This window comes from Phodopus roborovskii, unplaced genomic scaffold, assembly GCF_943737965.1.
Source record: "Phodopus roborovskii unplaced genomic scaffold, PHOROB, whole genome shotgun sequence".
In the NCBI taxonomy this organism is placed as follows: Eukaryota; Metazoa; Chordata; class Mammalia; order Rodentia; family Cricetidae; genus Phodopus; species Phodopus roborovskii.
The window spans coordinates 37,002,725-37,023,014 of record NW_026126517.1 but is presented as its reverse complement, the minus strand read 5'-3'; the positions used below and the strand labels follow the sequence as shown (position 1 = coordinate 37,023,014).

Sequence of the window (20,290 nt, the reverse complement as noted above, 5' to 3'; positions counted from 1 at the left end):
AGAGTTCAGTCTTATGTGTTATTCCTCTGGTACTGTACTGCCTCATTTTTTTAGACAAGGTTGTATACTGGGCACATTAGCGTGGCTGTCCAGGGATCCCCAGGGGTCCTCCTGTCTCTACCTCCCCTACACTGGGTTTACAAGTGCTCCCCACTCCACCTGGCTTTTGTTAAATGTGTATTCAGGGGATGAAATTTACCCCTGTGCTTGATGACATGCCATCTCCCCAGCCCAGGCACCACTGTGTCTCCTCTGACTTGCTATCCACAGATTTTTTTTTTTATCCTTTTTGCCTTAGTTGGGGTTTCTGTTACTGTGAAGAGACACCGTGACCGTGGCAATTCTTATAAAGGGAAAACATTTACGTGGGTGGCTTACATTTTCAGAGACATAGTCTGCTATCATTGTGCTGGGACGTGGCAATGTGCAGACAGACATGGTGCTGAAGAGGTAGCTGAGAGTTCTACATCTTGTGCAGGCAACAGGAAGTGAACTGTCTCACTGGATGTGGCTTGAGCATGTATGAGGCCTCAAAGCACATTTCCAGAGTTACATATTTTCTCAAACAAGATCACATCTATTCCAACAAGGCTACACCTCCTAATAGTGCCACTCTCTTTGGAGGCCATTTTCTTCCAAACCACCACAGTGTCCCATGATACTCACAGAAGATGAGAATATTTATCATCTAGAGATGTAAGCTTGCCAAGGATTATCCAGGTGGGAATGGCAATATCGGGACCCAAGTCTCTGCAGCCAGAGCTTCATACTGCTTTTTATTGCCTCTGGGCCATGCCTAAACAAACAAACAAACAAACATGACTATATCTTTACTTGATGACAAGTCCTAAAAAGGGCTGGTGACAGTGGGCCTTAAGGTAGCTAATCCCCTGTGATACCAAAAGGGCTACAGATGGACAGAATAAGGGCTGTAAAGCAAGCCTGGCCTATTTGGAAGGGAGCTTTTGGGCCAGCTTGAACCCCCTTTTCATACTGATCTTGCTACTCTGCTAACCAGCACACACTGGCTTGTGCTGTGTTCTTCGTGAGGGGTGGTAGACTTCTACTCAGCCGCCTCCACACCTTTGAGAGGGGGAGACCAAGACACCTAAAAGCTACCTCAGACCTGCAAGCCCTGTGAGGAGGTAGTAGGCCTGGGATGTAATCCCACATCTGACCCCTGCCCCCCTTCGCCCCATGTCATGGCTTTCCCCAACTTGGGGCTGTTTCCTCTTCCCTTTGTGTCTTCTCTGGATCTGTCTCAAGACTCAGGGTGTAACGACCTCTCCCTCCTAGGAATGAGACAGTGATGCCAGCTTCCTCTAGGTACTGCCAGGACCATACTCACAGCCCTGTCTGTTGCTCTTTTTTTTCCTAGTGTGCTGGTCACTCTCCTGCTGCTCAGTTCCCAGCTTGTTTGCCCACAGCCCTCACCAGAACACAGAAAGGTAAGTCTTGGATTGCCTTCCTCTGCCAGAGGGGGCGGGGTCACTGTGACCAGGTCTCTTATCCTGGTTCTACCTGGAGGTTAGTCCCAGCTGATTCTGAGTAGAAGCCCCATTTCTGGAATATTCAGCAGCTTTTCCATCTTTTCCCAGGATCTCAGATATGAAGCTGGTGCTCAAAGACAGTCTCTGATCCGAGAGCAGGGAGCTGGCTTTGCAGCCCATGTCTCTGCAGAGGCTTGCAGGCAGAGGGGCTCACTCAGGAGTGGGGGCACTTGGCCAGGGCTGGTGCCCATATAAGAACACCTTCAAGGCCATAGGCAGGGTAAATTGGAGGAGCAAAAGTGATGTGAGAGGAACCCCCCCCCCCCAACACACACACACCTTGCCATTTGGAGCTGTGATCACTGATAGAGGGACCCAGTTTCTACTGCACCCCATCTCCTGCTGATGCTTCCCTTTGAATTCATTTAGACTGGCAGTTCTCAATTTGTGGGGTCAAATGATCCTTTTACAGAGATCACATTAGATAGCCTGCATATCAGATATCTGAGTTATGATTCATAACATTAGCACTACTGTTATGAAGTAGCAACAAAATCATTTTATGGTGGGGGTCACCATAACATGCGTAACTGTATGAAAAGGTTGAAGCATTAGAAAGGTTGAAAAGCACTGCTCTAGGCAGTTGACAAGAACCCTTAATTCAGTCCCTAGAGGCCAGCTATCTAGGCCCACAGGACACGAAGAGCTCACTTCTCCTCAAGTTCTGCCCACCTCTTGTACAACTTTGCCAGTTTGGTATTGCTTGGCCATAGAGCAGGGGCTCTGTCAGGGTTTCCTGAGGAATAGACATGTGACACTTGAGCAAAGCACCTCAGGCCTGTGTCTGCTCCCTGGGCCTTGAGAGAAGAGTAGCTATTTATATTGAAGTGGGCTTGAGCTTCTTTGGTCCTTTGCTAGGAGAGGGTTTTCACAGGGGAGGTTCAGAAGCAAAAATGGACTGAGACAGGAGCATGTGCAAAGGTTTCGCCCTCCTCCAAGCAGGGTTTGGTGTTCTCATCTGATTCATCTAAATTTCTTTTAGATATGGGTTTATGTTCTGTTTTGTTGCGCCAGATTGAAGTCTTGATGGCATCTTGTTCCCCACTGGCAAGACAGCTCCATGAATGCTGTTTTCACACACTGCTGTAACTTTAGATAGAGCCTGGCCTAGTTAGGTGCTCAGTGCACCTAACTGAATAACTAACTAATGGAATGATGGGGACCTGACCAAGGTCCAAACACCGTTTTGCCAGATTGCTTTGGAGATTTATGGCCTCTCACTCTATTGTCTCATCCCCAGTCATAATTTAAATAAGTAGAAGGTTGTAAAACTTATCATTGTGCGCTCAGTTATTAATGCTTGGTATTACTGGAACTAATAATTGGCTTGCCCTCACGGTGTTCTTCTTGTTCTTGTGATGCTCAAATATGTGATCACAGTTAAAAATATGTTATAAATAATCCAATTATTCTGCTGTCTCTCTTTGTCTTTCAAGATAATCTGAATGATAGATATATTGAATCTCAGAGTAAAAGGTTCCCAAATAGATGTTACCTTCATTTTTATTTAAAGAACTTCTTTAATAAATTTCATTTATTGTGAGTCCAACTGTCATCAGAGAGGCTTCACCCAGCAGCTGATGGAAACACATGCAAAGACCCACAGCCAAACATTAAGCAGAGCTTGGGGAATCCTGGGGAAAAAAGTGGGGGGGGGGGAGAGGAAGAAAGGATTGTAGGAGTCAAAGAGGACAAGGGCACCACAAGAAAAAACCCCAGAACCAACTGAGCAGGGCTCATAGGAACTCACAGAGACTGAGCTGACCACCAGGGAGCCTGCATGGGGCTGACTCCTCGGGCCCTCTGTTTATGTTACAACTGTGTAGCTTGGTCTTCTTGGGAGACTCCTAACAGTAAGAGCAGGAACTGCCTCAGACTCCGTTGTCTGATTTTGGGACCTGTTCCTCCTGCCAGATTGCCTCATCCAGTCTTAATAGAAGAGGAGGTGCCTAGTCTCACTGTAACTTGATATACCATGGCTGGCTGATATCTGTGGGAGGCTTGCCTGTCCTGTATATGAAGAAAAACAGGAGAAAGAGTGGATGGAGGAGTAGGGGGAAGAGGGAAGGTGTGTGTGTGCAGGGGAAATGGGAGGAGAGGAGGGAGGAGAAACTTTGGGATGTAAAAACAAAAAAGCAAAAAATGTTGTTGTTGTGTGTGCTGTGTGTTGTGTGTTATACATGCCAAGGGGTACATATGGAGATCAAAGGAAGAATTATGAGAGCCAGTTCTCTCCTTCTATGTGTTGGTCCTGGGGATTGAACTCGGGTCATCAGGCTTGGTAGAAAAACCTTTACCTACTGAGCCATCTTGCTCATCCCCCTCATCTTTCTCAAAGGTTTTCTTTTTACTAATAATGGAGAAAGAAAGGTTTATGAGTAGCTTTAGAATGTTGAATTTAAAATACTAAGCAAAACAGTATCATATCATATCATATCATATCATATCATATCATATCATATGGTACTTCCTTGTCAAAATATTCTTAAGAACTTTGTACTTGAAGGTTGGTTTAAACCCACCCCGTACCATTTATAGATTTCTTCACTCAGGGGAAGACATTGCAGAACAGTTGTTGCACATAATAAACACATGTGTCTTGGCTGCCAAGGTTCTTGCTATTCGTCCAAGAAAAGAAGGCACTTAGGGCTTTTTTGGGTGGTAGGTTGCTTTTCAATGTTTTGTTAGAGCTCTGTGCAACTGTGGCTGTCATCTTGGGGAATCCCCAAAAACCTGGCAGTAAAAGCAGAGCTGGCAGTAGTAGCATCCACTAAGGCCTGCAAGAGGCAGAGTAAGGAAATGCTCATTAACAGGGCCTGCAATACTGTAAAGTGACAATACTAAGGAAATGCTCATTAACTGAGCCTGCAACACTGTCCATAAAGTGTTGTAGAGAATACTCTTAAGTTTTTCTGGACCAGGCTTTCTGTCACAATCATTTAACTCTGATTGGTCGGGGGAGGCAGCCAGAGGCACTGTGTATATGAATAGTCATAACTGTGTGCCAGCAAAGCTTTATTTACAAAAATAGGTGGTGAGCTGAATTTGGCTGGTGGGCCAAAGTTTGCTAACCTCTGCTCTAAAGTCGGGATGGAAAGGAATGAATGGGGAGGGGGTGGGTGGCGGTGGGGCTCAGGATATAGTTCATTCAGTGAAGTGCTTGAGTTTAATCCCTAGAACCCATATTTAAAAATTGAGGAGTGATGACACACCTTTGTAATCCCACCATTGGGAGATGGAGATGGGGGAGAGGGGGGATGCCTGGGACTCACTGGCCAGTCATCATAGTTCACTTCATGAGCTTCATTATCAGTGCAAGAGCTTGTTTCAAGGAAGAAAAATGGTGAATGGTGACTGAGAACAATGCCTGAGGTTTTCCTCTTACCTACACATATGACATACATACATGGGGCACACGTGTGCACATGAATACACAGGAACACACGTGTGCTACACACACACACACACACACACACACACACACACACACACACACACACGTACTTTGGAATTTGAAGGTGGAAATTGCCTCTTCCTGGGACTTGAAAGAACAGAAAGAAATGAGGATAAAAATCATATAGTTTTGATTAAAATGAGATTTATAATTGGTATCCAGTTGCTTTCATTACATAGATACATTCACAATTGAATTCTTACTGACCCATTATTTTGTGGTAAAATTGCTACTGTTGATTGTCCACAGAGAACAGTAGAAAGAATTGGAAACCCATCAAAGGCCAATTCTTTAGGGACAGCATTATTAATTTGCACGTATTATAGTCGAGTATGTATATGGAAGCTGGCTCCTTGAAGGCTCTCTTTTCTTCCTTCTTACTGTGGTGTGTCCAACTTTAGCATATGGAAGTGTTTCCATAGCCTAAGTTATTCCGACCAAGAGACATAATTTGTAAATGCTGTCAAGTAAACTATGCACGTCTCAGCGCCGCTCGGGTGACTGGCTACATCTCTTTAGAACTGTCCTATGTAATAATGCATGCTGAGGGGACCCAGTGCAGAGTGTAAGTAGCTCTTTCCAGATGTTTCTACACAGAAGGCCTCCTATTCTGGCAGGATTGATAACCCCACAGTGGAACACTCACCCGCTCACCCTCTACTGTCAAGGATTAATTGGTGATACTTGGCAGAGGGTGGTAGGTTTTGTTGGTATTGGTGGTTTTTTATTTTATTTTATTTTTTGAGGCTTCATTTGTGAAGAAGATGAAACCAAGAGCAGAGCCAAAAGCATGGTCAAGGCAAATTCTATCCAGGACTATAGAATAATGTCATTTTATGTTAAATGTATTTACTTGCACATGCATGGAGTGTGTGCACTTGAGTTTGGAGGCTAGAGGTTAACCTTGTGTGTTACTCATCCTCCTCCTCACCACTACTACTACTACTACTACTACTATTATTATTATTATTATTATTATTATTATTATTATTATTATTTTGAGACAGGGACTGTCTGTCTGTTGCTGTTTTGGCTAAGTTGTCTGCCTACTGAGGCTCCAGGATCTTCCTGTCTCTAACTCCCCAGGACCAGGCTACAGACATGCACCACTATGCATGCACCAGCTTTTGACACAGGGTGTGGGGTACAAACTTGGGTTCTTTCACCTGTGTGAGCAAGTACTTTATAGATTCAGCTGTCTCCCAGCCCCAAAATATGGTATTTTTTCAGCTTCTAGACATGGACATGTAATTAATTTTAATTGCTCATGATTCTTAAGTTTATTTTTGAAATTAACATTTCTCATTTACCATAGAAAATGTAGAAAGTGATGATGACTGGAAGAAGGAAATAAAAGCTCCCTGCTAGGGCTGCTGGCCAAAGGGACCACACTGCAGCCTGATGTTTATAGAAACTTTCAAACAAACAGAACAGAGACACTACAGAGTGAAGTGGGGAAGTAAAATATTTGCTTTGCTAACTGATAAGCAGATCCTGATGCAAGTAGGGGACCTTTGAATAGGTCATAGCCACCACTGAATCAATAGGATGTGCAGCCACAGACTTTAACTACCCTTCCAACCATATCCCGTGGTTAGAGGCTGAGCAGAAAGCCCATGAAAGAGCAAAAAGGTTTCAATTGCAAACACCTTCTTATATTGTTGATGCTTTAGAAAATGAACACTTCTAGAAGCAGTTGTAGGAAGATATCTTAGAGATTCGAGGCAGACAAATGCTTTAGCATAACCCACAGATCTGGGGATATAGCTCAGTGGCAGAGCATCTGTTTGAATGCATGAACTATAGAAGCAAACAGACACATAAAGTAGAAAAGGATTATACTATATTGAATTTGAAGACTTAGGAAAACCAAAACACACTATAAACAGCCAAAATATAATTATTTGAGGTAACGATAGTCACCATGGTGTGTTTGATGGAAGATTTGTATTTGGAATATACAAGGAAGCTCTGTTGATCATTAGGATGAGTTAAGCAAGCCAATTTAAAAATGGATAAAACAGGAAGGGTAGATGGATGGCTCAGCAGGTAAAAGCATTTGCTGTGCAAGCCCAATATCCTGAATTTGATCCTTGGATCTCACAGTGGCGAGGAGAATGGACATCTGGAGTTCTGACTGTGACTCTCATGGGTTGTCCTCTGACCTCCATTCATGTGTTGTTGTGTGTGTACATACCTATACATGCATGCATGTGCATGCACACATGCACACACACACACACACACACACACACACACAAATTTAAAAACAGGTAAAGTATTGACTACAAAGCACGTATGAGAAGGCATTCAAATGGTCACTAAGTATGTGCAAAGCTGCTTGGTGAGAAACATTTGTCTCTGGATGAATACATTTCAAATCTTGAGGTATCACCACCATGATCACCAAAATAAAAACACTGATAGTACAAGTGTTTCCAGGACAGGAGCTGTCAGAACTCCAATGTGTTGCTGCAGAAGCTGAAAATGGGAGCCACTCTGAAACCCCAGTGGTACATATGCAAGCTACATTTGTCTTTCTGGGACCTACCTATTCTCTTCTAGGTCCTTACCCAGGAGAAACAAAGATATGAGCAACTATGTTCATAGCCTTTGGTTTATGATAACTGCAAGCTGGAAACACCATAAAAGCCCACCAGCAAGAGGATGGCCAGGAGATCGCAGCCCATTAATATAAGACAAACAATCATGGCATCAAAAGTGAACTTGTTTCAAGTTAAGATGAACAGCTGGAGCTAGATTTACCCGCTCACTAGGAAAAACACAAGTACCCTGGGAACTAAGACCAGTGTTGGTGAAATTCTTGGATTTTAGGCATCTAAAGACAGGGATCCCTAAGAGATGGGAAACCCACTAACCTGTCCCTAGGAGGAGAAGCTCAGAGGTCCTTGGAGGGACACAGAACATAGGACTCCCCAGGAGGAGGAGCTCCATGTTCAGAGCTCCTCAGCAGGACACTCTATGACTACAGCTCACACTGGCCAGCACATGCCTGTGAGGAAAGCATCTGAAGCTTAAGAAACAATGACTGGAAATCATGAGGGAAAATAGTGTTTAGTGTTCACCTAGAAATAGGAATATGGGCTGCTCCCAGCCCCTTGACTTGGAAAAGTTCATTTAAAAGGTACTTCAGAAGACCTAGAATACTCTTGCCTCAGAGTTGGGGCTTAAGTCACCCCAAACTGTGCCCCCAAAGGATCCAGTTTCTTCTTAAAACTCAACTACATCCTAGCACAATGCTTGAAAGTGGAAGGGTGTCATGAACTGCGTGCAGGTTAACTCATGGGCAGAAAGCTTGCCTGGCATGTGCAGAGCTCTGGTGGAGTGTTTTAGGTGCCATTTGAAACTCTTTTGCCCTGTGTTTCATTTTGCAGTATTTTCTCTTATCATGTCTTCAAGTTCACCCAAGTTTTCTTCTGAATTGTTGAAGCTTATTTAATCCTATCCTCTGTATTTTCTAATTGTCATTGTCATGTCAAGAAATTTGCCTTCAGTATTTTCTCTTACATAGCTCCCAGGCCTCTGCTGAGATTTCGGAACATAGGGAACACCACTTTGGTGGATTTCAGCATCCTTCCTTTCAAACTCTAAACTCTGAGCTAGGTATGAGTTGGTTACAGGTGATTGACTACCTTCCTCATATGGAGAAAGACACTGACATGTTTCTGCTTCTGTGCTAGCCAGCTTGGGCTTCACCCTGACTGGTGCTGAGTATTCTCAGCTTCCTAAACTCTTTTCTTTCAGTGCCTAGAACTATCACTCAACAATAGCGTTGAATTTTAAGCACTAGCAATGTGAATCAATTGGTACCAATCATAATCAAACTGTCCAAAGATAGTGGCAAAGAGGAAAATTTGAAGGCTCTAGGAAAATAAGGTCATATTTCATACACAGGAACAACATTAAGGATGTGAAGAGATTCCCATCTTTTGTCATTATATTTGTGTAGCAGCATCTTTAAAGTATTGGAAGAATAAGGTTGTGAGTACTAAGTAAAATGAAGATGGAACAATACATTTTAACATGTTCACACAATGCGCCACGCTCCCCTATCAGAATTACTTGAGGAAACTGGGCATGGTGGTACAAGTCTGTAACCTCAGCATTTGGGAGGCTGAGAGGAAGGATTCACGCTCAACTTGGGTTATGTTGTAAGACTCTGTCTCAAGAACAATTCTGTTAAAGGAAATTCTTTTTAAATATTTGTTATTGTGTATATGTAATGGGTGTCTGTGGACATACTTTGACACAGTGTACATGTGGGGGTCAGAGAACAACTTTGTGTAGCTGGTTGTCTTCTTTTGCCTTCACATTAATTCCAGGGTTTGAACTCAGATCACCAAGTTTGCATGGCAAGCTTTACCCTAAGCCATCTTACCATTGCTAAAGAAAGTTCTGTAGACAATGAAAGTATGGGTCTACACAAAAGAATAAATAAGTGCATTGTTGGATACTGTTGGCATCATTTATGAAGGTGAATGTGTTAGGTTATTTCATAATTATGCTGACATCATAGATTGTACTTAGAAAGGCTACATTGGTCATGGTGTCACTGAGCAAGAGAGTCACATGAGGCCACTATCATATGTGTCTGTCTTTGTCTAAACTATTCCTATGTAACATGAGATTATACATGAGGATTTTTTCTTTTAAAGTGTCTTTCAAAGATTGGGTTTAAATGAGAATAATCTTTTGTTATGGCATTTATAACATATGCATAAATAAAATATAAGACAACAATAGAATAGATCCCAGGAATGGGTACATTTAACACTGTGAGTTTCTTTCTATACCATCTGTTTAAAGGCATTTAAATTGGATAAGTTAAATTTGATAAGTTAATCATGGTACTGTACCCCCTAAACTTATTAAAGTACAATTCAGAACAGCTTACAACCAAAAGGAAATAAAACAGAACCCTAAAAATACTTAAATCAACAGAAAAATACGTAATGTTTATGGCTGAAGAAACTCAATATTGAGACAGGCATTCTTTCCAAATTGATCTATAGCTTTGACATCATTCTAATACAATTTTCAGCAGATGTTTTTGCTGCAATCGACAAAATTATTTTAAAATCCCCATGGAAATTCAGAGGACTTTAGATAAGTAAAACTAGCATATTTTTAATTGAAAGGTTTATATTATATAATATTTATCTTATTAGGTAGGGTAATAATTATAATGGTAGTATGTTATTGGCATAGGGACAGACAAATAGATAATAGGGAAGAATAGAGTATAAAAATTGATCCACATATAAATAAAAAACCGATTTTTGATCTATAGCTTTATATATCCAATTTAATATGGTGCTGGAATCATTGGATATGCACATGCCAAAATGTGGACTTCAGTCCATCTTTTTTGTATAATAGTATATAAATTAACTCAAGCTTAATAAATGAGGAATGGAAAGAATTTCCCTTAACATAATAAAAGCCATATATTAAAAAGCTCACAACACTCAATAGTGAAAGAGAACGGTTTTCACATAAGAGCTGGAACAGGCACAGTTCCCCATTTTTGTCACTTCTATTCAACACAGAACTGGAAGTTCTGAGGAGAGACCTCGAGTAAGGACAAAAAAGAAAAGACATTCATTCAAACTGGAAGAGAATGAGGAAAATCATTTCTGAATTCATAAGTACACTCAGCAAAACAACCAGATACCAAGAAGTTACAAACACAAAGATCAGTTAGGTATCTATCTACCCTGTAAATGTGGAAATTGACCAAGGAGGTGGAACCCTGAACAGCAATATTACATAGTGTTTCTGTAATTGAAGAGGACGTAGATAAAGGTAAAGACTTACCATGTTCATGGATTGGAAGGTTTGCTCTGCTTATGATGTCAGTACTACCCAGGGCTATCCCTGAATTGACTGTGAATAGTGTAGCTATAAAAAATACAACTTTGGTACAGAAATAAAAATTTATCTGGAATTTCAAGAGAACAGATAGTAAAAGCAATCTTGGAAAAGATCAAAGCATTAAAGCAAGAGAGCTCATGCCTTTATCTTTTCTTTCTTTCTTCTTTCTTTTTTCTTTCTTTTCTTTCCAAAACTTATTCCAAAGAGACATTGATCAAACCAGGACAGGACTGGTATGAGGACAGGTAGAGCTACAGTGGGGTAGGACAGAAAACCCAGAAATGAAGCTTGAACATTATGTACTCATGTGACATCTACAAGGATGCCAGAATCATTTAATGGGAAAAGGACAATCTGTTTAGCAATTGATGCTTGGAAAACTGGATATTCCTATACAAAAAAAAAAGTGGAATTGAAGCTGCCTTCACTTCATATACAGCAATAATTCAATATGGATCAAGTACCTAAATGTAAGACTTAAAACTACAGAACTCTTAGAAGAAAGCATAGGACAAAATCTTTAAGACAGTGGAATATGTAATGCTTTTCTAGATGTAATACCACAGGTACAATGTCAAAAGAAAATTGGATAATTGGACTTGATTAAAATAGAAAGTGTTGTGATTAGATGGATGACTCAGCGGTTAAGAATGTTGGCAACTCTTATAGGGATCCAGGTTCATCAGCACCCATGTGATGGCTTGCAACAGTTCCAAGCATCTGATGTCCTCTTCTGGCCTCATGGGTAGTGTATCCCCATGCAGCAAACACCACATAAAGTAAAATAGATCTTTTTAAAAAATAACTTTCTTTTTATGTATGAGTACTCTATCTGCATGTATACCTGCCCAGAACAGAGCATCAGATCTCATTATAGATGGTTGTGAGCTACCATGTGGTTGCTGGGAATTGAACTCAGTACCTCTGGAAGAGCGGCCAGTGCTCTTAACCACTGCGCTACCTCACCAGCCCCTAGATTATTTTAAGAATAAAAAATACTGTGTCCCAAAAAGCAGTACCGTCAGAGTCTAAGGGCAATCACAGAATTGGGAAAAATATTTGCAAACCATTTTTCTGGTAAGAGATTGATAATAAAAATATACATAGAATTGTTGTTGTTGGTTTTGTTTTGTTTTGTTTTGTTTCTAGACAGTAGCCCTGGCTGCCCTGGAACTTGTTCTGTAGACCTTGAACTCACAGAAATCAGCCTTCCTCTGCCTCCCCAGTACTGGCACTAAAGGCATGTGCCACCACCATCTGGTTTATGCAAAGAATTCTTACAGCCTAACCACAAAACAACCATATTCATAAATGGACCATGGACATGCATAGATGCTTTTTAGAAAAATATAAAAATGTCCAATAACACAAGGAAGGGATACTTCAAGTTTGTGAGGGATAGAAGTAAATGAGGCTGAGAAGATGACTAAGGAGTAAGGAGACTTTTAGAATGATGGATGTTTACATATGTTCATTGTGGTAGTGGTGTCATGAGTGAATGTAAATTAGGCAACATCAAATTGTACATTTTATGATAAATTTATTATAGGTCAATTATACCTCTGTGATATGCTTAAAAATAAGCTTCTTATGATGTAAACAACAAGTGGAAGAAATATATATACATATATACATATATATATATATACATATATACATATATACATATATACATACACACACACACACACACATATGTTTTTTTGAGACAGGGTTTTCTGTATTGCTTTGGAGCCTGTACTGGAACTCACTCTGTAGACCACGCTGGCCTCAAACTCATATAGATCCACCTGCCTCTGCCTCCCGAGTGTTGGGATTAAAGGCATGCACCACCAAAACCCACCAAGAAATAATTTTTAAGAATTTATTTTTTAAGTATTCTTTTATATGTGTGTGTATGTTCTATATGTGTGTGTAGGATAGTTATGTGCATGTATGTGCAGGCACTCACAGAAACCAGAAGAAGGAATCAGATCTCCTGGAGTCAGACCACCTGGGAACTGAACTCTGGTGCGCTCTTACCACTGAGCCATCTCTCCAGTTCCAAGAAATGATTTTTATAGTCATTATGTTGATTATAAAAACCTAAATACAAAGGGATCAACACTATAATTCCATTTGTATTTAGTTTAAAAATAAAAAGATAATTTGTAAAATTATCACGAGATAATATAACATGAGAACAGTAGGTATTGATGGGGTGCAGGAGTGGCTAGTGACTGGTAAGAGACATAAAAGGTATTAGAAATATTCTAATCCTTGACACAGGTAGAGGCTTGAAAGGCTAACACTCCACATGTTTACAAGGAACAGACCTTATGACTTAACGTATGTTAACCCTCACTTCAAAGGTTAGTGGAGGTGCCAGGGACATATCTCAGCAAGTAAAACCTTTGTAAGCATGAGGACTTGAGTTTGGATCTTCAGAACCCATGTAAAACACTGGGCAGCCATGGCGTGAGCCTGTAATCCAGCGATGATGGAGACAGGTAGAGCCCTAGAAGTTTGGTGGTGTCCATTTGTCTAACCTAGCTGATGTCAGACTATGATGGTTAGCCTATTGTCAACTTGATACTGCCTAGAATCTCATAGAGAGGGTCCTCTCAAGGATTTTCTACATTGGGTTGGCCTGTGGGCATGTCTGTATGGGTTGTCTTGATTTCCCTAATTGATGTGAGAGATCCATCCCAAGTGTGAGTGGCACACAAGTAATGGTCAAGATAAAGGGATGGGAAAAGAACAGGGAGAAGGATGGCTTTGTTTGGTCCACATTTTCCCCGGTGAGTTCTTCTATCCTGTTGTTGCCATTGCTCATTGCTTGGGTGACCTTGGGACCTGCTTTTTGAGGCTTCTGACATGATATTAGTATCAGTGGCCCTTTTAGGAAGCCTCCAGACCTTGAGCACTCATGGAAATACTTAGATTAATAGAAATAGCCACTGATAAGAAACCAGTAACAAAAACTACTCATAACAAGCACCAGCTGAGCAACTAATAGATTCTTGGCCTCTCCAGTATGAGCCAGCCCTAATTAATATAGAGACCCCGTCTTAAACAAAATTAGATGATGCCTCAGGCAGAACTGGCATTCAAGGTTGTCCTTTGACTTCTGTGCACACACATACATGTGCATGCCATACAGATACCACACGCATGCACGCACAGAGTCAGTCAGTCAGTCAGTCAGTCAGTCAGTCAGTCAGTCAGTCAGTCAGATGATCAGTGGAGAAAAAGCAGAAAGACAATGTGTTGAATCTAATGCCGGTACTGATTTGACAATCAAAGTCCCTGAGAGGCATGGGATTGTCCTCTGGGAGTGGCCAGGAGACAAAGATGCTCTTCAAAGAACAGCACAAGGCATGCTCTCCAACAGAAGGCAAGTGTCCAGCCACAGAGCTGTGTGAGGTGGAAGCAGATTCCGAAGCAGCCACTGTGTCCCCTCCAACTGCTTTTTGTCCAGCAGTCTGTGTCTAAAGTTAAGTGAGATCATAGTCTCAAAAGCCTTGGTAAAAGAAGAAGGGTCCAACAATTCTTGCTATATTAAAATTTTGGATTAAAGTCCAGTCACAGGAAAAACCAATCACATTTGCTTCTACCAAAAATGCAACAGTGAGTGTAGGACTTGGTGTTTTGACCTTTTGCAGTGTGCAGAGGAGGCCATCTTCAGGCCTTTAATTCAGGAATCATGGGGCAGGAGTGGCAGTGTCCCTGCAGATATCTGTTTTTATTATTTGGAAACTGACTTAAAATTCATAGGTAGGCTATATAAAGTGGAGCATAGTATAGACAGCACTGGTAGTATTTCCTGATTCGTGACTATGACAAGGTCCATATAGTAGATACTTTTCCCATTGCTATGAGAACAGAAGTCACTAACAAACAGAAAGGTTTGTTTTTGGCTCATGATTTCAGCCATCATGGTAGTGGAGGCATAGCAGGATAGACAATGCCAGTCAGCAACCAGGGCAGTTATACTCTCTTTAAAGGCTCATCCTTAGTAAGCTATGTCCACCACTCCGGTCAGCTCCTGAAGGGTCTGCAGCCTTCACAATAATGCCCCAAGCTGGAGACTCAATGTTCAAAATGGCCTGTTGGGGAGATTTCAGAGTGAAATCCCAGCAGCCTGCCTGTCCTGCTGCTGTAGTTCTCTGCACTTGTCAGGCTTGGCCAGCTTCATGTGAGTTGGTTTCTATTCCCCCAGTCTGTGTAAAGGTCCTGGCCTTCCTAGTGCTGACCAAGAAGATGAGAGAGAAGTCACAATGACCATCCTGTCCATGATGGCTGCGTGGCCTGAGACTTGTGTTGAAAATGCTTGCCACGATCTTGGGTGTGGGAAAGTTCCAGGTCAAAAGTGCAGACATGGTGTTATCTACTCAGGAATCTGAAGCTGGTGACTGTTTCAGCTCAGGAGTTGGAATGCAGCCTGGACAATACAGCTAGACCCTACTTCAAACCAAACCAGAGGACTGGGGATTGGCTAGTCAGATTCTCACTCAGCCTTGTAAATATGAAGACCTGAGTTGGACATCTGGAACCCAAGTAAAAATGCAGTGTGTTCTGGGAAGCAGAGACAGGAGGGCCCTTGGGTTCTCTTGCTGACCAGTCAGTCTAACCTAGTTAGTGAACTTCAGGCCAGTGACAGATGCTGTCTCCAGGGAGGTGGGATGGTATTCTTGATGCTGACACTTGAGACTGTTCCTTAGCCTACAGATACACATGCACTCATGCCCCCCCATGCATACGCATACCTGCACACAGAAATAAGCACACAGATGCACACATGCAGGGAAGAAAAACATAGTCAGGCAGGATGTATTAACAGCCAGTATTTTCGTCTATATTAACAGACAAAAATAAACACCAAGTCAAAGTACGAGCAGAAATAAAGAGGGACATTTATTTATTTGTTTAAAAAATTTATATGATCCCCCAAAGCTCGGGTCACTGATTCTGTAGCTGTGTTAAAGGCCACTAGGAAGGGATATCAGAAAGTAAGCTAGAGAAACTTGGGTGCCCTACGTTTACATGGTAAAAATAGTGTTCATTGACTCTTCTTCCCATCATACTCTCTGCCTGATAGTCATTCTGTTGGTAATTAATCATGACTCAGTTCAAAGGCAAACCCAGAGCTAAACAAAATGGTAGTTTGTTATATCAGAAGGTTTTTTAGTACATAGTTTGCCTGCTTCACAGAAACACAATCCAAGAGCATAAATTCCTTCGTTTGGAAGCGTGTGGCTCCATTTCTAACAGAATTTAAAATAAATACATTATAAATGTGTTATTATTGTCTGAAAGAGCTGTAATGCTCATATCTCAAATGTGATCTTGCCACAAGCAAGCCAAGGAGGAGATATTTTTGTGTGTTTTGATACTAACAAAGTAATTTTGGGACCATAAATGGTTCTAAGAAAATGAGGATTTCATGTGCTTTAATTTTTTTCCTCAAAATTTCCATTCCCTCCCACACTTATGCACACAAAACCCAAACCATAAAAAGGTGTTTTTTTCAATGCTTTCTCAGTTCGCCGTTATGTTATACTTCCAGGCTAGATTACAGTAAAAACAAAGCTTTGACTGACAGAGTAACTTATCACCTAGGCCACAAATCTTAGCCTTTGGGGGGAAAAAAAAAAGAATCAGTATAGGTTGGAGACCACTGTCCTTGAGTGTTTTGAGTGGTCTGTCTTCTCTGAACACTGACTTTGGATCTTGGTGAAGGAGTAATTTGATAAGTGGGATCTTCACATACCAGCTATCTTCCTTGCCTAACAAGGATGCTGGCTCCCTCATGAAGAGAAGCTCTGTGCTGTTCCTGGTTTTACCCCCTTTGTTCTATTTTTATGTGCATGATATATGTTTTAACCCACATTTGTGTCTACATTCCCCCACCCCAGTTAACTCATCATCTGTATCAAGTTCTGAGTAGAACTTCGACTCTACCAGACTATGTGGTTGGTATTGCACTTATGCTTGGTAACTGTGGACCTTGGGTACTGTGCCTCAGTTTCTTCAAGAGCATCTATTGGATAGGTAGTTTTAAGACTTACTTGAGTCACTTAAAAGGAGGTGTTCATAATACCATTAGACTCTTAGTAAATACTGTATAAGCATTCATATTGGTTGCTGTATGACAGGTGTCAGCTCTGATTTACAAGCCGGAACCTCATTGTGAACACATGCACACACATGTGTAGGCACAGGTCAGACTAGTGTATTGGTCTTCATTTTCTACCTGCTTTGAGACATAGCCTTGTTCACTGCTGCATTTAGCAGACTGGTCACCCTGAAAGTTACCAGGGATTCTCCAGGATCCTCTGCTTCCCATCTCACCATCCATCTCACTATTGGAATGCTGGGATCACACATGTGCTGTTGCATCTGGCTTTATGCAGGTTCTAGGACCCAAGCTCAAATCTGCACACAGAGCCATCTATCTCCAGCCAGGAACTTTCCTTAATGTCTTGGTGCCATATCTGCCCAGGCCTAGCAGACCTGCATTAAAGCACCTCAGCTTTGGCACTGTGGTGTTTTGTGCCAGATTATTGTTGTATTATGCACTGTCGGCAGCCTCCCTGCTTTCTACCCACTATGCTGGTAAGATGGTAAGTTAGTACAACCAAGTATCTAGAGACATTTTCAGATGTCCCTTTCGGGGAGGGCTGGATGCATATAAAGTTAGAATCACCAATTTAATGCATAATCACTTCTGCAGGCACAGTACTGTGGACCCCACTTCCTAGGGAGGGTGCTGTTGGCATACTGTCATCTCCCTGGGCATGGGTTTGAAGAATCAGGTTACAAGTGACCCTTAAAGCACATGTTTGGAAAACCTAGGGTACTTTCTGATGTTGCAGTGTGGTCTCCTTCATAGGAAGGCCTCTCTTAAGTGTCCTCCTCAAGGCTGCTAAGATGGCTCAGAGGGTGGAAGTGCTTGGCCTAATGACCTGAGTTCGATACCTGTGACTTCCATGGTTGGAGGAGAGAACTGACTCCCAACAGTTTGACTTCCATATTCCCATGCTACATAACTAACATGTACATATGTATATATACACACACACATATACGTAGATACAAACTGGGGGTGTGAATAATTTTAAAAAGTGTAATTTTCTTTGCAAACCTTTCAGATTCTCTGGAAATAAAAGAGCATAACAGGTCATTTTAGAATATCAATCAGAGCTACCCTCAAAAATAAATCCCAGCCTGTACAGCTTGGAGAATTTACTGCTGATCATCAATAGGGGAAAGGAGGCAGGATCCAGGGCCATGCATATGGGGACATGTGCTGTGTGAAATGGACTAGCCATGAACCTTGTGTAGACCTCTGCCCTTTGCTTAGAGCAAGCTCTGGAGGCTTAGCTAGCAACCTCGGGCCCACATGTAGCGATGGTTGGCTGTTGATGTTTCATATTCACCTTCTAGAACAAATGGTTTTCTTTGTTAGTGACAAGGACATCTCAACCTGAAGACATGAAGTCCCTTGCTACCAAGCAACAGAAACCTGTAGTCAAACCTCTTTATTATTACTGTTATTGTTCATGTACAGTTCCATAAGGCCATTTTCATGCAGGCATACAATGTACTTTGGGCATATTTCCCTATACCTCTGCACCCTAACCCTCACTCACCCCACTCCTGCGTACACTTTTGCCTCCACTTTCATGCCATCAGTACAAACTCAGTTTTGTATATTTATATGGTATAGGACCCTGCTTCTTTTTTGGCCTGTCCCTCTTTCTTTTTAAGGAATACACATAGGTCCACTTTAATTTTCTACTCTATACTATATCCTTTGGCTTTTATATATGCTATAACCCTTTGTCCTTTTATGTTTATGTTATTATTTCTGTGTATAGGTCTAAGTGTCTGCTGTATGTGTGCAGGTGCCCTTGGAGGCCAGTTGAAACTTCAGGAATTTGTGAGCTGCCCAACATGGGTGCTAAGAACCAAATTCTAGTCCTCCGGAAGAGTAGCAAGTTCTTTCAACCACTGAGCCATCATTGCAGCCCTGTATTGTCTCATGGTTTAAACACATACACACGCATGCGCGCGCACGCACACACACACACACAAAACAAACAAAAACCCCAGTATCCGTGGAAAGCACACAGAGAGAATGGAGGTCATAAAATGTCGGAGGACAAATGAGTTGCAGTCTCTGAGCCTACTTCTGAGTATTGAGGAGCAAATTCTGTCCTTACCCTTCTTTTGCCTCCTGTGCTGTTCACATGGAAGATACATCAAAGAGACACAGGGGCCCTCGGGAGGAAAGCTTGGACCCCCTCCCCCTGATGGATTTGTTCATTAGTTTGAACAATGCAAGAGGATAGTGAGTGTGCACTAAGAACAAGGCCTAGTGAGGATGGCAGGAATAATGACTTGCAGCCAGTGGTTGCCCTCTGGCTAGATCCAGGGAGAGCAGTGGTGAGGATGGATCTCCATCCACTACCTAAGTATTTATCCTCGTGTTACCTCTGCATGGCAGGGACTGCTGCTATTCTCTTTAACAGATGAGAGAATAGAGGTTCAAATAAGCCTCCAAGCAGAATCTTAAAAGCCAGGTAAGAATGATTCAGGGGAGCAGGTCTAAAAAAAGAACTTAAAAGGCACATCGAAGGGGCTGGTGAGATGGCTCTGCATGTAATGAGTGTTGTCAAGACTGACAGTCTGAGTTCTGTCCTCCTGGACCTACAGAACCTGCTTCTGAAAATTGTCCCCTCACCCTCACATATGTGCTGTGGCACCCCCATAAATGAATAAAAGAATAAATAAATAAACATAATAAAGAATTATCCAGGGGAAGGAAGGACAAGTAATTCAGGGATAAGGGCCCAACAAACACAACCACTTGAAACAAATGAATGAGATAGTCTTTGTGTGCCCAGGGGGCAGTGGGAGCTGAGGCTCTTGAGCATCATTTGCAGGGTCTGGAAATCATGTGACCTGCTCTCTCTTGGAAAAGCCACCTGGGCCTCCCCACCTTATACCCCACCTCTCCTCCCTCCTCAGGTGGTGGGGCTGCTTGATTGTGTTGTGCTGTCTCATGACCCAGGAGAAAACTCTGTGTGAATGTGGTGACTGAGGTAGCTCTGAGCTTAGACTCAAAGCTGGGCCTCTCTAGGGAAGTCAGGGCTGACAGGACCTGCTGAGCTCTGTCTTCCAAGCTGCATCTCAAGCGATGCTGGGCACACCACTTCTGCTCCGTGTTTGCCCTGTCTCTTGTGTACCCTGACAGCAAGAATGTGGCTGTTCCCAGAAGCAGAACCTACCATAGATCCTTCTGAAGTGGAACAGCAGTTACTGCAACACCAGTTACTGCAAGGCATTGCAGGTGACTGATACATTGCATTTCAAGTGAAGGCTTCTAATTGCTTAGTGAAAAGTG

At 42.1% G+C, this 20,290-nt stretch overlaps 2 protein-coding genes across 2 annotated transcripts in view; one reads left to right on the top strand and one right to left on the bottom strand.

Annotated features, from left to right (window-relative positions):
* Positions 1–20,290, bottom strand: part of LOC127231843 (leukotriene A-4 hydrolase-like) — an 820,404-nt gene that overhangs the window by 224,848 nt on the left and 575,266 nt on the right.
* Thsd4 (thrombospondin type 1 domain containing 4) overlaps positions 1–20,290 on the top strand; it is a 522,646-nt gene that overhangs the window by 39,156 nt on the left and 463,200 nt on the right. The window contains exon 3 of the mRNA XM_051197674.1: positions 1,379–1,448. Within this exon, the coding sequence (XP_051053631.1) occupies positions 1,379–1,448 (70 nt within the window). The remainder of the gene's footprint in view (positions 1–1,378; positions 1,449–20,290) is intronic.